The sequence below is a fragment of the Crinia signifera genome, chromosome 4, assembly GCF_055691185.1.
Source record: "Crinia signifera chromosome 4, ASM5569118v1, whole genome shotgun sequence".
NCBI classification, from domain to species: Eukaryota; Metazoa; Chordata; class Amphibia; order Anura; family Myobatrachidae; genus Crinia; species Crinia signifera.
Window position 1 is genome coordinate 245,118,690 of NC_139220.1, and position 18,029 is coordinate 245,136,718.

At 42.2% G+C, this 18,029-nt stretch overlaps 2 protein-coding genes across 2 annotated transcripts in view; one reads left to right on the forward strand and one right to left on the reverse strand.

Annotated features, from left to right (window-relative positions):
- DET1 (DET1 partner of COP1 E3 ubiquitin ligase) overlaps positions 1-564 on the forward strand; it is a 155,538-nt gene extending 154,974 nt beyond the window's left edge. Inside the window, exon 5 of the mRNA XM_083184198.1 lies at positions 426-564. Coding sequence (XP_083040324.1) covers positions 426-549 — 124 coding nt within the window. The 3' untranslated portion in view covers positions 550-564. The remainder of the gene's footprint in view (positions 1-425) is intronic.
- Positions 565-3,496: 2,932 nt separating this feature from the next.
- Positions 3,497-18,029, reverse strand: part of MRPS11 (mitochondrial ribosomal protein S11) — a 48,768-nt gene continuing 34,235 nt past the window's right edge. Inside the window, exons 5-6 of the mRNA XM_083184201.1 lie at positions 14,911-14,976; positions 3,497-3,955 (exon numbers count right to left, since the gene is read on the reverse strand). Coding sequence (XP_083040327.1) covers positions 3,848-3,955; positions 14,911-14,976 — 174 coding nt within the window. The 3' untranslated portion in view covers positions 3,497-3,847. The remainder of the gene's footprint in view (positions 3,956-14,910; positions 14,977-18,029) is intronic.

Genomic DNA, 18,029 nt, shown 5'->3' on the forward strand with positions numbered 1-18,029 from the left:
AGGACATGGAGAAGTCAAAATCAATTTGACTTACAAATGAATACTACTTTACAACATTGTAAAGAATGGTTGCCTGCAATTTGTAAGCTATTACATTTACACCTTCATCAGTGTTACGTAGGGGGAGATCAATAAAGGTGGATTTGGAATTGCATAAGATGGGCAGGGCATAGAAGGTGTGGCATGAGTGGATAATCTATTGAATGGTACATATTGTATCTGTAAATTAGTTGCCAACATTTTGGACTGTGAAGGAGGAAGGTGAGGTGGTACAGGTAAGTATATGTGGCAGAGGTGTCACTGGTTAGGAGTCTGTGGATATTAGAAAAAAGTTTGCTTGGAACATGAGGACAGTTTTGTAAGATGCATATAGGGTAAAATGCGGATGTATGATTTGCTGGTGTGATCTGTTTCTGCTTACGTAGATCTGGAAGTTCACCAAAGTACAAGGGCTATGACAATGACATGTACAACCTATACTGCCTGGATATACTGTATGGACCTGGGACACAACAGCTGGACTTACTTCAAGAAATATTGCCGCTTTAATAAGGTAACCTGAAAAATGTTCTTATCTGCCACCAAATTCAATGTTTTTATGTTTATATTAATCTTGTTTTGTAATGTGATTAAACTCCTACTGTACAGTATGTAATACTTTGTCATTTTTTCAAGTTACAAACATTTTAGATTTGTGAGAATATTATTAAGTGGAAGGTTGAACACAAAACTGAATGTTCAGCCATGTCTAAACTTGTTTATGTCACCATCTTAGTTGTGTCATTTTAGGGGCTGGTTGTTTGACAAGTCCACAAAATGCCTGCATGCCTTTACACATGAGAGGAACAGATCTGATAAATTGAAAACCTAAGTAATTTTCGTAGTACTACACTATTGATCAAAAATTTTGGAACCCTTTTCTTCACAGAGGTTTCTACAATTTTATGTCTCAATGTAGTCTGAAGTAGCATAGAACCAAAACTGGCCATAAAATATATATTTTTAACAAAATTAAATAAAAAAATTGAATCTAAGTAGCCGTGTCTTGCAGATATAACTACACTCATGGCATATTTCCTACTATGATTGCCACTTAAAAAATGAACAAAAAATGAACAACTCAAGAGTTCGGCCAGCATCCAACACCTCCAGTGAACTCCGATGCCATTACATATGCCCCTAAAGTCAAAACACGTTGGAGGATAAGAAGAGGCTGCTAACCACTGGGACTCTGGGAAGGACACCATCTGTTCAATGGGCAACACTTAATGCCAAGTGCAATTTTAGGCTTAAAAATGACAGAATGTGATACGCTATAAATAAACCCAAAGAACTGGGGTGCCATTATTTCCCCTAGTCAAGGATGTACAAAAATACTGATCAACCAATGAGTTCAACTTTAGACTCATCAGTCCATAAAAACTTTATTCCGGTCTTCAGTAGTCTACGGACTTTATGGCCCAATAAGGCCACTTTTTTGTTACTGACCAGATCATAAGCCATTACTTGTCTCCTGAAAAATATATTTACAGTAGAATTCTGAAATTTATATCTATTTAATAATTTGCCAACATAAACTTTTATTTTAGTTTTTTTTTTTAAACATCTAGCAGTTTAACCACTAATACAATTTCAGATTATTCCCTGAACTTGAATGGATTTAATGTAACAATAAATAAATAAAACCTATAAATATGGTGCATTGTAATATTTTTGTCCAGTAGGGTCAAAAGTTTTTCTTATTTTGCATCTCCACCTACTAGGTATCACAGCCATGTATTTGGAATACGGTTTAGCTTACGATGTCTATATAATTATTATATAATTAAATTGGCAAGTAGGTATATATTAGTTCGCATTTATGTATTTTATAGAGGAGGACCTTAAATGCAAACGAGGCTGTTGGCAGCATATTTGCTGAGCCAGTAAAACTACGTTCAAGGATTGGGGAACATGTTTCCATGACAACACTGTAACATGATCTATTTTCAGTTAAAATGAAATTCTGTAGGTTGTTTGTTCAATATTTTATATTGAAATATTGCCTTTGAAAATATACTGTAACCCGTATAAATAAAATCTTCAATTAACCCCTTCAGTGGTAATCCCGAGAATTTTCCAGTGCACAGACTGGCAAGACTGGAAAATTCTCGTGATTGACGCTGTATCGCGGCAGCGCATCCTCTTCCCCCCGGCTGTTATGTGACAGTGAAGTCTGTGACACGCTAGGTTGCCGGGGGCAGGGCAGTGGCTGACAGTGGTGTTTTTTTTTAGGAAGCTCTCCCCCTAAAAAACTCCCCTAGTGGGGAACGCTACTTAAAAAAAAAAAAAAACACCACTGAAGGGGTTGAGTCTTTTCTTTCTTAAAAACAGAAAGGTCCACACCATTTTCGTCACAGGATACAAAACAAGGTTTGTTTGTTTTTATTAGAAAATCTACCTAAAAACTTTTTTTTTTCTGAAATAATAAAAAGTCTACTGCAAAAACATATTTTCATTGTATTTCCCCTGATTTTTGAGTTAGCTATATAGGGGTGTATTTAATGCGGCCGAGGGGGTTAAATGGTGGAGATCTCCAAAAACAAGAGATCCTCGCCATTTAACCCCATCAGCTGCTCACCCTATTCACCGCGCCAGGGAAATCCTCGCTAATGCAGGGAGCCCACTGCATTTAGCCGCAAGCCTCTGTGTTTTAGCGGCCATATACGCCGTTTCCCCCTTACTCCAAAAACCTAGCGAGGGTGAAACGGCGTGTGCAGGGGGTCAGTTGAATACCGACCCTGCAAGCTGTGATGCTTAGAACCTAAGCAGCATCGCTCTGTGTTTATGCCCTATAGCGAGGACTATGCACAGTCCCCCACGGTCCTGCGCTTTGCCATCCTCAGGAGAAAGAGCGTGCATGCGCTGTCTATCCTGCTTACATCACAGTGTTTGGACTAAAAGCATAGACAAAACACTGCTCCGCACAGATCGCCCAGTACATCGCAAGTGCATCGCATGTGTGCTTAGACAGCTCGGTCAGCATGGGGCACCCGGCACCCCGTGTGTCCAAGACTGTGCCATGTGTTGTAACTTTCTTCTTGACACTAAACTGCCAGACATAGGCTATGCAAGCACTAAACGGTAATAGAATCAGATCAGAGGGATGTACAGTGATTTTATTTTTGTTATTATATTGGGTTAGATGACTAATGTTTTGTATGCTCATATATATTTAGAGTCTGAACTGGTGAAGAATCTACCATAATGCAACAGCTTGAGGAAAGTGACACAAATTAGTCAAAATGATAATTTGAAACAAATGGAGATTTTACTTTTCACAATGAGATTTTTTTTCTTTAGTGCTATTTACACGGATTTCTCTTCAGCGAGTTGCCAAGGAATCACCTATTGTCTGTAAAAACAATGTCCTACAGAGTGAGGTTTATTATGTGTAACTTTTGAAGAGAAGACAAAATTATCATACAGTATAATGTTCAAGGACACAGAACAATAGTAAAGCGAGTGAGGCTTTTAATACACAAAAAAGGCGAGCTCTGATATTTTCTGACATTCTGAAAAACAATTACGACATTTTATTAGAAGCATCTTAAAAGCAAAAACAGAAGGTGCCTTGACAAAAATAGGATTTCTCCTGCTTCTTCTTGAAGCAACGACTAACCATTCCATAGGGGTGTCTCAAAAGCCAGACTATAAAAAAACAAAGCAACTCCCCCCCACCACCCCCACGTTGCTGTGTAGCACATCAGGGAGAAACCCTATGGAGGAAATTACAATTTCTTATATTCAGAATGTCTGTTTGGAATCTCCACAGGGTACACTTCATCTTTTACCACAGCAATCTTGTTTACAATCTGCGAGCTTTGCGTGGACGGCAGCCATTGTGTGGGACAGGAGTGTTGTCTGTAATGGATATCACTTCCAGTCCTCCCATGGTTAACCCTTTGATGGCATGCTGGAAAAAAAAGGGAAAAACATGTTTTACTATGATATTCCAGTTATCTACATGTGTTTTGATTATGTTGTGCAAAGTAAATGTTGTTTGTGTGGTACATATGCTTTACTTTTGATGCAAAGCTTACCATGAACACTGGTAACAAACGTTGCATGAAAAGGACATTTTCATGTAATGACCCATTACAATGTAGCAAATATTTGCAGCACATGTGTTACCAAACACCAAAGGACTATTGATAAAACAATTACATGCAGTTTCTGACTATTTGGTTAACTACTGAAAGTAGTTATATTGTGGGGTAAAAAGAAGTGAGAGATACTATAATACCCATTAGCCTACAAAGAGTGCATGGATAGAGATAAAGGTTCATCCATTGAGTCTCGCTGTGGATAACGGCACCTCAACATCCGTCCTGCAGAGTAAAACCCACCAAGGTGGATTGGGTGAGGAGTCATGTGAAATGCAAACTGGGAGGCCAAGGAAATGGTGCCCAAGTGCAGGACACTCTGCTCTGGTAGTGGTGGCCTGCTGAACAGATTCAGGTCAGGGAAGCGGATCTCTCTCCTCTCTCTAAGGTCACGTGAGTGCAGCAGGAGCAGTTTACCGGGAGGTACACAAGGGATGCAGCAAAGCAACTTCCAGCAGTAGACTTCAATAATCTTTCTATATGAGGTAGGGCCCAGAACACTCCCTAGTTAGTGAATCCTGACTCACCCCTGGGAAGTGTGGTAGAGTGGAAAATAGAGCCCTAAACTAACTGCTGATTTGCCTAGTGTCGTAGCCCTGCCAGCAGGGCCTGAGAAGCAATGAAAAAAAATAAATGAAGCTTAAAAGCTATACTAAGTAAACCTGTACCTTGCTTTAAAGGCAAACAAATAATAATCTCATGGGGGGTGGGACAGTATAGATGTAAACACCCACAGAGACAAGAAGTATCTTAGGGTGCACTAAGGATCTAATAATTTTACTTGTAAAAATTTACTTTTAATGTTATTCTTGTAAAAAGGTTCCATATAGAGAGGAGACCTGATTTCCTTGATGTGGTGAAATATTAAAAGATAGATAAGTGAATAAAGAGATGAAAATCTACGTGAAATTTGTTAAAAAGGAAGATGTAGTTTTCTTTAACTCTTTAGTGCCTTCCCTCCTGGTTAGCTGCTCTGTCCACAGTCACCACGCAGTGTCCCCCAGCATGGATGAAAAAGGTTGTGGATATTTGACTTAATGTTAGGGGGGTGTTTATCTGCATTATTACATGTGTTCCTTTTAAACCGCAGCAACTCCTTAAATGCATTAAACGGATGTCTAAATGTGGGCATCAAACAAGTGCTCTACGGGTTCATTTGTTTCTTGGGTTTCATGTTTGGTTTATAGGACTTAATTTTTTTTTTAACAACACAGAACAACAATTCTTAAGCTGCCCACGTACATTGATTAATTCATTTCTAGACACACAACTGAACAGGTCCCTGTATGAGCAGATCGACTGTTTTTAACCTCCGAGTACATGGGACCGAATTAAGTTTACAAGAAAGTTCTCCTTTCTATACACCAATCTCACATTCGCCACCACAAAAGGGCAACAGCAGGCATAATGCAACACAAATTGGCATTACTGACAAGTAGTATCACAATGTGACGTTTAGATGTACTGTACTTCCCATGTTTGTGTGGGTATGCTCCTACAGTCCAAAATGTTCAAGGGTTTACATGGTAGAGAACTTAGGGGTCTATGTACTAAGCCTTAGTGAATGTACCAGCCAATCAGCTCTTATGGTTTTAAATTACAGTTAGGAGCTGGTTAGTTATTTAATCTCCATCCACTTTATCACTTTTCAAGGTTAAGTACAGAGACTCCTCAGGGTTTAGGCTGTAAGCTCTATGGGGTCAGGGACTAAGGTGAATGGTTAAACATGAATTGTACACTGAAATGTAATTGAAGAAGGGTAAACATTTTGAGCACCATTAGTGATGGTTTGTAATTTATGTCAACAGTTTTGTTTTAACATTAAAAAGATTGTGTGAGAAATACAAAAAGTTTGTAACATTTGTTTATCGGTCATCTTTAGCATTAGTTATGAGGAGGTGGTCAGGGCTGTGCTTTGGATTGTCCATGTTTCATGATTGGCCACCACTAGCACTGGCTTTGTCCACCAACCTGCAGCACCCTAGCCTGCGTACAGTATGCACACTTTGGGAACCACTGCTGTAGGGGAAACCATTAGTTCTGGATTATAGTTTGAGGATGGAGTTTGAGAACTTGTGGCATAGTGTATGGGGGGCCGTAACTTTGCTCAGACAGTTTATTCCTCTACCTGTCTGTATTGCGGTGTGTGAGTGAGAGGAATGGGATGGGCATGTTTTCACACAACTCATGTCTCTCTCAGCAGGAATTATACAGCTGTGATAGAAAATAAATCAGCTCCAGTGAAGGGAAGACAGATAACAGGTGGGAATAAGCAAATTGATATAATACAAAAAATAAGAGAAATAATAGATGTGTATATACAGACAGACATACTATTCATTTCCTTCCAGAACTTTATATTAAAAACAGGGAATGCATTGTGCAAAGTATGTTAAAAGCTAACGAACTATGATTTCTAGCATAGCATCAGCCAGAAAGCAGTTGGGCAGCTTAAAATCTTGTTTAGGCATCTGCTATCCCTTAAATACATAGGGGAGTATTCAATGCAATGGCGAACATCCAACTTTTTCTTGAAATTGAATCTTGTATCGGAAGTAATTTCTTTAGATTATGATTCACAACAGATACCCAACGCGTTTTTGTCTCATTATGAGACTTCATCAGGGGTGTTTATACTTTTTAAACAGATCTTTATTTTATCACAAAACTGTACTGAGATATCAGTCCAAGTATGGGCCTAGGTCCTTTACTATGATTGATACTTTAAGGCTGCCTGTATTTAATCAATGCCTTTTTTTCTTATGGCTCCATAAGTACCATTAGTGGATAAACTGTAATCTATAATCTCTTCTCCTTACAATACTTTAGTTTGAAGGTGTGCTTATACTTAAAAACATTCTCATATGTATAAACATAGAGGGTAGGCTCCAAAGTGAATAAATGGTCCCCTTATAATTAAAGCAAAAAATTTGATCCAATAGATGACTCAGCTCCTGTATGTGTGTGCTCTCCTGTGTCCAAACACCAAGTGAATTGGAGGCTACCCTCTATGTTTATACATATGAGAATAATTTTAAGTATAAGCACACCTTCAAACTAAAGTATTGTAAGGAGAAGAGATTATAGATTACAATTTATCCACTAATGGTACTAAACGTATAAACCAAAAAGTATAAACACCCCTGATGTAGTCTCATAAAGGGACGAAACGAGTCGGGTATCTGTTGTGATCCATAATCTAAAGAAATTACTTCCGATACAAGATTCAATTTCAAGAAAAAGTTTTGTTTTAAATAAATGTTTTATATCTGAAAAATGTTTATGTTGATTATGGTCTTATAAAGTAAAGGAAAGACAGAAATCACCTAGTAAATTGTGTAAGGGCGCTATATAACACTATTGTTTTGTATATTGGCGTTGGAGTCCCTCTAGTAGGGGATCTAGTGTTATCAAGCGACCGATCTAGTATAGCGCAAATTCTAGAGATATTGTACGATATATATATATAGATATATACTAGGTGTTTCATCGCGCCCTACGGGCACTCTTCACACCGTTGTAAGGGGCTACGCCCCATTAAAATTATAAATATATTTTAATGTGAATTATGTTTGTTATTTGTGGATGAATGTGTTTAATTTTGGGTGGGGCGGATGGTATTGGCGGGAAGGGGTGTGTTGGGTTAGGGATTTTGGTGGTGTGTCTGCGTGTTGACCTGGGAAGTGTGTCAGTGAGTAATGAGTACACCTGTGTGTCTGCGTGTTGACCTGGGAAGTGTGTCAGTGAGTAATGAGTACACCTGTGTGTCTGTGCGGTGACCTGGGAAGTGACAGTGAGTAATGAGTACACCTGTGTGTCTGCATGGTGACCTGGGAAGTGTCAGTGAGTAATGAGTACACTTGTATGTCTGCGTGGTGACATGGGAAGTGTCAGTGAGTAATGAGTACACCTGTGTGTCTGCGTGTTGACCTGGGAAGTGTGTCAGTGAGTAATGAGTACACCTGTGTGTCTGTGCGGTGACGTGGGAAGTGTGTCAGTGAGTAATGAGTACACCTGTGTGTCTGCATGGTGACCTGGGAAGTGTCAGTGAGTAATGAGTACACTTGTATGTCTGCGTGGTGACATGGGAAGTGTCAGTGAGTAATGAGTACACATGTGTGTCTGCGTGGTGACCTGGGAAGTGTCAGTGAGTAATGAGTACACCTGTGTGTCTGCGCAGTGATGAGGGAAGTGTGTCAGTGAGTAATGAGTACACCTGTGTGTCTGCGCAGTGATGAGGGAAGTGTCAGTGAGTAATGAGTACACCTGTGTGTCTGCAAAGTGATCTGGGAAGTGTGTCAGTGAGTAATGAGTACACCTGTGTGTCTGCGCGGTGACCTGGGAAGTGACAGTGAGTAATGAGTACACCTGTGTGTCTGCATGGTGACCTGGGAAGTGTCAGTGAGTAATGAGTACACTTGTATGTCTGCGTGGTAACATGGGAAGTGTCAGTGAGTAATGAGTACACCTGTGTGTCTGCGCAGTGATGAGGGAAGTGTGTCAGTGAGTAATGAGTACACCTGTGTCTGCGCTGTAACCTCGGAAGTGTCCGTGAGTAATTACACCTGTGTGTCTGCGCTGTGACCTGGGAAGTGTGTCAGTGAGTAATGAGTACACTTGTGTGTCTGCGCGGTGACCTGGGAAGTATGTTAGTGAGTAATGAGTACACCTGTGTGTCTGCGCGGTGACCTGGGAAGTATGTTAATGAGTACACCTGTGTGTCTACGCTGTGACCTGGGAAGTGTGTCAGTGAGTTAAGAGTACACCTGTGTGTCTGCGCGGTGACCTGGGAATTATGTTAGTGGGTAATGAGTACAACTGTGTGTCTGCGCGGTGACCTGGGAAGTGTGTCAGTGAGTAATGAGTACACCTGTGTGTGTCTGCCCGGTGACCCTGCTGCTGTGTGCAGGCGGGGGTGTGTGTGTGTGCCAGGGGTGGGTGTGCAGGATGGTGGGGTGTGCAGGCGGGGGGGGGGGGGGTGGTGGTGGTGTGTGTGTGCCAGGGGTGGGTGTGCAGGACGGGGGGGGGGGAGTGCGGGTTGCTGCTGCCTTGTGGTCCCCCCCCTAACCTCCTTCTCTCCCCCTCCTTCCCCAGACTTGCTGGCATCCCACCTCCCACATGTGACATACCTGTGGCGCCTGACACTCACAGGGCAGTCTTGCTTCACCCGGCCAGCGGCAGATTGGAAATGCCTGAGAGGAGCTACAGCCAGCCTAGAGCTTTACTATAAAGGAGGAGGTAGCTCTGCCGAGTCACAGCTGCATCATGCTTCTCTCCTCTCAGGCTGTGACCATGTGACTCTGTCTGCGACTCGAGGTCAGCCTGAGAGGAGGCAGAGCTGCTCCCCCTGGCTGCCAGAGGCTGCTATGTCAGCACCACAGATCTGCAGCTGCGCAGAATTAATTTATTAACTGCACTCCCTTCCGCCCCCATCGACGCTGGCTGAGCTACATGTGCCTGTGAGTATTATAGGTGTGTGGTATTGCGGGGGGTGTAGTGCAGGCAGGCAGGCAGGGGCCAATATGTGTGTATTATCTCTTATATATTAGGCTACATGTGTGTGTGTATTATGTGTGGTGTGTGTGTATAAGGCTAGGTGGGGGGTGGAGTTTCATGTGTGACCCTGTCCAGCGTTATACACACACTCTCAGGATGATTGACACATGTAGCCAAATATATAAGAGATTCATTGATCTGATTATCTGTCTGTTATGCATTCAGACACCCCTGAACCGATTGCAATGAAACCAATGCAAGGTGGTCCAGATGGCATGTCATACACTGATTTGTGACGATTTCTTAACCCGGTCTATCAGAAACAGGTGAAATTGTCCCAAATCGCCTTTAGGATCCCAGTAGGACCTCAGGGTGGAATGCACCGAGGTAGTACTGGACTGTAAAACTAATCAGATCCGTTTTGTCGGAAACGGCCACGGATTGTCAAATACACGGCAGTTTTTCGACAATCCGCGGCCATTTCCCCCCCGAGAACCCTACTTTTCGACACTCGGCAGAACATTAAATTCTGCCTGTCGAATGTCTATTGAGTGCTGCAAAAACAGGGGATTCCGACTGTTGGGACGTTCCGATAGTCAGAATCCTAGATTGAATACCCCCCAGAAAACGGGTTTACCGCATTTTCCATTAATACATCCCGCCCCATAATTGTAGTAGAGATACAGTAAATAGGTCTCAAAAATAAACTGATAAAAACAACGTATGATTTATGTGGATTTAAAACTCCTCAACCTAAATCATAGAGACAAGTGAATAATCATACATTTATCATTAAATGATTAAATGCATTTATCATTCTAAAGTCATGTATATTACGAACCTAGTCTAGTCAGTACAATACAAAAAGTATTAATTATCAATTCAGTGGCTGTGTTAATTGGCTACATACAAATACTATTCATAAAAGTCCTGCATTAAGTGACAAACTTCTGCAATTAGCATTGGAAAATGATTTTACACTTTAGAACAACCTTGGTATTCAGCAATCTTAGATCACAGTTGAGGACATAGTTCATTATGAATGCATTAGGTATTCAAAACAGTGAAGGCTGCTGTAAAACAATAAGCAGGCATTTAAATAGCAGGCAATGGTATGTAAGAGGTTAGCCAACAAATGCAGCCAACCAATGGGGTATTGGCTGATCACCTTCTTGGTCTCTTAACAACAAGTGTACTGTACAAAATCTGATCTATTCAGCATCTTTTTAACCTGGTTCAGTGGTGTTTTGCAAAAAAACAGGCACCGGCTCAGACACACACGTTTCACCCCGTCATTTTTTCACTATAAGCGGATTAGTAGTAAATAAACTGCAGAGTTCCGCACACATCTGGGTCAGTGGGGGAACTGTAATATATATATTTTGTATCATAATGTAAATGTCTATATGTCAGCATCTTATCTCTAACACTGCTTGTAAATTATATGCGCCGACCACATAACTGTTCCTCACACATTACTCCTTCACAATTTAGGTTATATGTTATGTATCATGAAAGTTAAACAGAAATAATAAAGTAGTTGAGTTTTACATGTAACAGAGTCATTTAGCGTGAGCGCTCCTACCCAGAAGAGCTTTTTTGCCCTCTATCTTTTGATTAAAAATCTAGGGTACTTGTTTCCTAGCACGGCCACCCCGATTTACATCGGGGTGGTCGTGTCTGAAAAATCGCGCCCTGGGACCCGATTTTACATTGGATTCAATGTAAAATATTCCCAACCCCCCCAAATTTAACGGCGTAAACCCCACCCCACGACAGACGCCAACCCGAAGCGTGGCGAGCGCAGCGAGCCCGCGAGGGGCGGCGGTGCGCGTCCTCCGACTTTTTCATTCCCCTACTATCCACGTCGGCGTGGAGTTGAGAATAGAATAGTGTGGCGAGCGCAGCGAGCCACCGAGCCTGAAGCGTGGCGAGCGCAGCGAGCCCCGCGAATACCTGTAAAGTTATACGCGTCCCCTCGTGGGGCTCGCTGCGCTCGCCACGCTTCGGGCTCCGTGGCTCGCTGCGCTCGCCACACTATTCTATTCTCAACTCCACACCGACGTGGATAGTAGGGGAATGAAAAGGTCGGAGGACGCGCACCGCTGCGCTCGCCACGCTTCGGGTTGGCGTCTATCGTGGGGTGACGACGGGGACATCTATAATGTGAAATGGGTCATATTGGCCCATTTCACATTTTTCACATTTTCTCACGATTTCAATGTTAAAAAATATTTTAACATTGAAGCCTATGGAAAAATCGGGGGCATCGCGTCGGGACCAATGTTAATGGTCCCGACCGACGCGATGCCCCCGATATTGTGTCTTAGCCGGCAAAATGGACCTGATTTCAAAGGAAATCGGGTCCATCGTGTGGATCGTGTACCTTAACTTAAAGGTACACGATCCACAAGATTGTGGCCGTGCTAGGAAACAAGTACCAAATCTAGTGTATGCAACGTCAGGCCTGTTTGGGAATAAAGAAAAGCAAGTACAGAGGTAGCCAGTCTCCTCGAGCCTCCATTGCAGCCACGCATGTATTTGTCTGCCTAGTCAGACCCGCGACTCAGAGCAGCTGATGTTCTCCTAATGGCCGTGCACGCACGAAGCACGCACATGCTGGCGCACACATTGTGGGATATGTTCCAATACGGAGCCACATTGAGAGTGACTACATCTGTAACTGTGTACCTGGACAAACCATGCTGCAATGTAAGAAGTGAAGATACATCATTTTTTTTTTCTTTGCCAGAAGGGTAAATACTGGCTGCTTTTACATGTAGCCCATAAGTGCTGGGCAGCTTTATTTTACACTTCGCTTTAGATAAAAGCTAAAGGTCTCAGCATATTTTACATCTGCCCCACCTGCAGTGCAACATGTTTTTACCAAAGTGCACAGTTACTGTACTTCGTATTTCTTATTTTTGGCCTGATTCAGACCTGCTCACTAGGCATCAGGTAAATGCTGCCCCACCGAATGCACGCCCTACCCCCCCCCCCACCAAGCGAATCCCTGCACTAGCATGTGAGCACATGTGTACGCTTACATCTCCACTCAAATGCAGCTGCACAGAGGAAAAATCATTCGATCGTTGCTCACTATCAAATTATTTTGTTCAGCCTTCGGTCTGAAAAGTCTATACCTGCTTTCCAGATGGCTGCTTTCTGCTGAATTGGGGGTGGGCGCTGAGCATTCTCAGGTGCCACCCAAGCATTTCCATGGGTGTGCCCACTATTTTTTGAGGGCGCACCCATAAAATTCTGGGCGGAACCCAGCAATCACTTCCTGCCTGCCCACCATTGAGCAAACGCCCTGGCGAGTGTGAAACTCGCCAATGGCGTTCGCTCCAAGGGTTGGCACATGCGCATTTTCGTGCATGCGCAAACCCCCACCAATCGGCCAGGGTAGCGAATTTGGACCTGACCAATCAGAATCAGAATTCTTGTTGCGCTCATCCTTTGGTTGAGGAAAGATGGTATCTCCTGGTTCAGGTGGAACAAGTATACTACTACTTTGTTCTCTGTACAACTGTATTTGAGTTACAAATCGTCTAAATTAATTCTCCTTCTTGCCTGACAGAATCTATTAATTAAATCTTCCTCTGCTAGCCTCCTATCCATAAAGATAATTAGACCAGATACATTACCTGTACCGTTATTGTTGACTTGGCTACTGTAATTGCGGGACCTATGAAAACTATGCTTTAACAGGGTCAAACTAACTTCCGAGGAAATATTTTTTCACCGATTCTGTAATAAGCTTCAGAAATATTGGGTACTTATGTAGTATCTGGGCTGCCGATTTTTTGATTGTATGCCTTAAGTTAAGGCATACAATCAGATGCGATGCGATGCGATATCGCATCGCATCGCATCGCATGCGACCATCGGATGCGATGACCCGATTTTTCCATAGGAATCAATGTTAAAATGGACTGAGTCCATTTTAACATGGAATTCAATGGGAAAAAGGGGTCCTTTTCATACCCCTACTATCCAAGTGGGCATGGAGTTGGATATAAACCTGTGGCGAGCGCAGCGAGCCACCGAGCCCGAAGCGTGGCGAGCGAAGCGAGCCCCGCGAGGGGACGGTATTCTGTGTCCCCTCGCGGGGCTCGCTACGCTCGCCACGCTTCGGGCTCGGTGGCTCGCTACGCTCGCCACGCTTCGGGCTCGGTGGCTCGCTACGCTCGCCACAGGTTTATATCCAACTCCATGCCCACTTGGATAGTAGGGGTATGAAAAGGACCCCTTTTTCCCATTGAATTCCATGTTAAAATGGACTCAGTCCATTTTAACATTGATTCCTATGGAAAAATCGGGTCATCGCATCGCATCCGATGGTCGCATGCGATGCGATGCGATGTACCCGATTTAGAAATCGGCAGCCCAGATACTACATAAGTACCAAATATTGTGTTTCTTGCAATAGGCCCTGAGTTATCTGGTACTTTTGTTTCAGCTTCCATACTACCAAACAGAGGCCTGCCAAGATTTATATGATGCATTGGCCCTTGATGCAGTAGAGCCATCCTGATTGGTAAAACCATTTCCAGACAAGCTGAGGCCAACACAGATGCAGAAAGAAGCCCATAGGCTTTTATAGGTCAACCAAAGCAATAATACCAAGAGGCAGTAATGTTAGATCATTTGCCACTGTTTTGTTTTTGTTATAAGTTATATGTTATTATTATAATTAGTTATAATTAGCTATAATTTGTTATAATTAGCATTCAGATTTTTGTCAATTACACAAAAGTTGTTGAGATAATGGATTTTGCCCATCACAAACTAATTTTATCTTTAGACACTGTCTATAAAATGTTTGCAAATACTTTGGGGGTATTCAATCTCCCTCCGCTATTCCCAAAAGGGGAAATAGCGGTGGGGCCATATTCAATGCAGTCTTTCCCAACAGCATTGAAAAGGGATCCCGGCATAACGGACCCAACTCTAGAAGCAGTTGGGCCGGTTCTGCCGAGAACTGGTGTGGAATGTCAAGCTTCCGGCCGCAGCTGGATATATCTCGTGGCCACGTCCCCTTTCCGGCGCTCGGAAGGCAGGGCATTGAATCCCACCTGCCAATTCTTTGCCGAGACGACCGAGAACAGGACAGGGTCACAGCTGTAAGGCCAGTCAGACAGTCATGATCCAGGATTGAATATCTGAGGCTTATTAAAAAAAAAAAACAACATGTCAGGCATATCTGGAGAACTGGTTTCCTGTGGTTCTGAAACAGAAAAAAAAAAACCAAAAAAACACAACTTACCACTCTTCCGGTTCCTAAGCCTTTCACAACTACCCTCACGTGCAAAACACCTTTATTAACCGCCTTCTGCAAAGGGAACATAAAAAAAAAAAAATGTAAGGACTGAAAAAGAAAAGCACATCACACAAGTGCCCTAACTAAATAAACATTTGCAGAATCTCTATAGGAGCTCACGTCATGGTCCCTCAGTTACAATTAGCCAGACTTTCTATCTACACAAAAACAAATACAAAAACACCACATTAAATAAAATAAAAAACAGAATGTGGCTAACAATTTGTCCAGGCGTTGTGGTGGGAACACCCATACTGATCTACCCAGCAATAAACAATTATACAACAAATACTGAGTGGCAAGCAGGGAGAAAATTGGTAAGGGAAAATCGTGGCTTATGAATAAATCTGCAGGGGTAACAGCTTGAATAAATGGAACAGCCAACTACTAATCTATAAGCAGAAAATGCCTTTTAACAGAACACCTACTGATCACCAACTTGAAAGGTGCATTGTTTTTAAATGGCTTTGGAGTCTTCAAGAGGGCCACTCGTTTTTTAAATATAGATGCACTTTGTCTGTACTTTGATGCTGTAAATTATTTTTCTATTACAAGCCTCCACTTTTGTTTTTCTGCTCACACCTACAGCTATTAATATTAACAGGCTGGGGTTTTCCTGTAATGTAATGCACGTTTCTTTGAGGAAGTGAATGGCGGTTAGAGTTGGATGGGATGTAGAAACATGAACACCTGCTGTAGCCCAGACAACTTATTAGACAGATGAGATGTCAGATTCCGTGGAGATAAAAGACAATGGGAGGTAATAGCAAGCAGAACTGTCAGGCAGTTCAGATTTGAACACTTTCTGAAAGCAGAAACATGGGGGAAATGGACAAGCCATTTCCAAAGTGCGAGCAGCTCGGATGTAACCCAGTTATTTTCATGGTGACAAGGAACTCAGCATTCCTTCTCAACCACTATATCTCAACGGGATTCTAGAGCACTAGATTTTGTAGCACTACCAGGCTATAAAAGCACATTCATCTTTCTTAATTATACCATCCATTACTTGCACATTTCTTACATACCTCTTCCACTTTCTACCACATGCTTGATTTATAGTTTTAGGTTTATTTGAACAATGAATGCGGTTTTGTTATGCTGCAATTACGAATGTTTTTTTTTAAATGCATTCCTTAAATAACAGAGCCAAACAGACAATGTAACAGTCAGCTGTTTCGGAGAAACAAATGGCTCCCAGTCTCTAATGCCGGCCATACATTAGAACGATTTTGGCAGCTCGTGTGTGTTTTTGTGTACATCTTGAGGTGTTTTGGTACCTTTATGATCCGATGCGCAGGCCCGGAGATGGATCCTATGATCTTACCTGCTGCACGTAAGATCTGAAGATGCTACTAATGACCAGTATGCTGGAGTTGCAGATCTTACGATAGATCTGAAGTGAAATTACACACATAAGATCTATTGTGTGTCTGGGAAGATTCCAAATCGTTCTAATGGATGGCCAGCTTGACACTGACCCTGTAACCACAAACATTATTATGCAATTTTGCATCAAACCATCTACTGTATATTACTGAAGTTACCCTGAACTTTATTTTATTCTGGATGAATTCTATTTTTTTTTCCCATCCCATCCACATCTGCAAGCTCTGCCTCAAAGTAAGTGACACTGTACAAAACGCAGAGAGAAAGCAGGAATTGCAGCACAAATACAGTTCCTGACATGTAATGCACAGAACAGAGAATACAAAAAAAAAAGGTTACGTTGTGCTTTCACAAATAATAACAGCAGACTTTAGAATAGAGCATTATTATTACGTGGGTCTATTACAACTTTAGATCTGTAACAAGGATATTTTTTTACTATGTGCTAAATTCTTTTTTATTTTGTCTGTCTAAAAGGAATAGTATTGCATTGTACATGCAGTCATATTTATTTATTTACAGTTTCTTATATAGCGCAGCAGATTCCATTGCGCTTTACAAATGTTGACAACACTGAAAAAACAAACTAGGTAAAACAGACAGACATAGAGGTTGGACGTTCCTACTGCAAGCTTACAAAGCACACCTCTGAGTGCGCTCTCTCTCTCTCTATCTATCTATCTAGAGAGATATCTATACACACACACACACACACACACACACACACACATACTCGTAAGCCTGCTTAAAGCAAATGCTTCGAAAGCTGGTCTGCTACCTTGTGATTGCCTCTGGGTTTGTGCATGTGTGAGAGAGAAAGATGTAGTTTCACTCGCTGCCAACAGATGGCAGTATTTCAGAGACACACAATCAGGACACTAGACATATACATACATAGATATATGGAAAACCACCAATAGGGGAGGCCAGAACTCGGGAGTATACAAGAAGGAACACTCAACTCAATCAGTAATATACAACCTTTTAAGTAGACACCTCTCCGATATTGAGAAACTGGTTTTATACAAGGGCTTGACTTTCATTTCTACCATGAAATATGAATTCGATTGGCAAGTGGACCTACTGCAATTTACACGCAAGTTGTGGCAACAGTAAATCTCGTTCCAAGTTTGACCTGCCCTCCCAAAATCCGTCTATCAAGTCATATGCCTGCCTCATGGATGAATCGGTCCACAAGTATTCTTAAGCCAACAAGAAATGCCATCACAACCTGTTGAGATAAGAATGGCAGGCCCTGAGAAACCTCAGTAACTGCCGCAACATTATTATCCGCCCTGCCGATAAGGGGGGCCGAGTTGTTATCCTTGATGTTGATTACTACAGGGATGAGATCCTGTTACAGCTGACCGATTCCAATACGTATGAGAAATTAAGTGCAGACCCAACCAAGTCTTATAAGAGAGAACTAGATGGGATTCTAGATCAGGCAGTGAGTGATGGTTTAATTACCAATTCATTAAAAACAGCCCTCACTCAGTAACACTCTGTGGTTCCAGTCTTTTTCACAGTGCCCAAGATCCACAAGAGCCTCGTAAGACCACCAGGTAGGCCCATAATATTGGCTAACAATTCACTGTACCAGCCCATCTCCCAGTTCTTGGACAGCATCCTCCAACCACTGGTTATGAAACAACCAACTTTCATTAAGGATACGA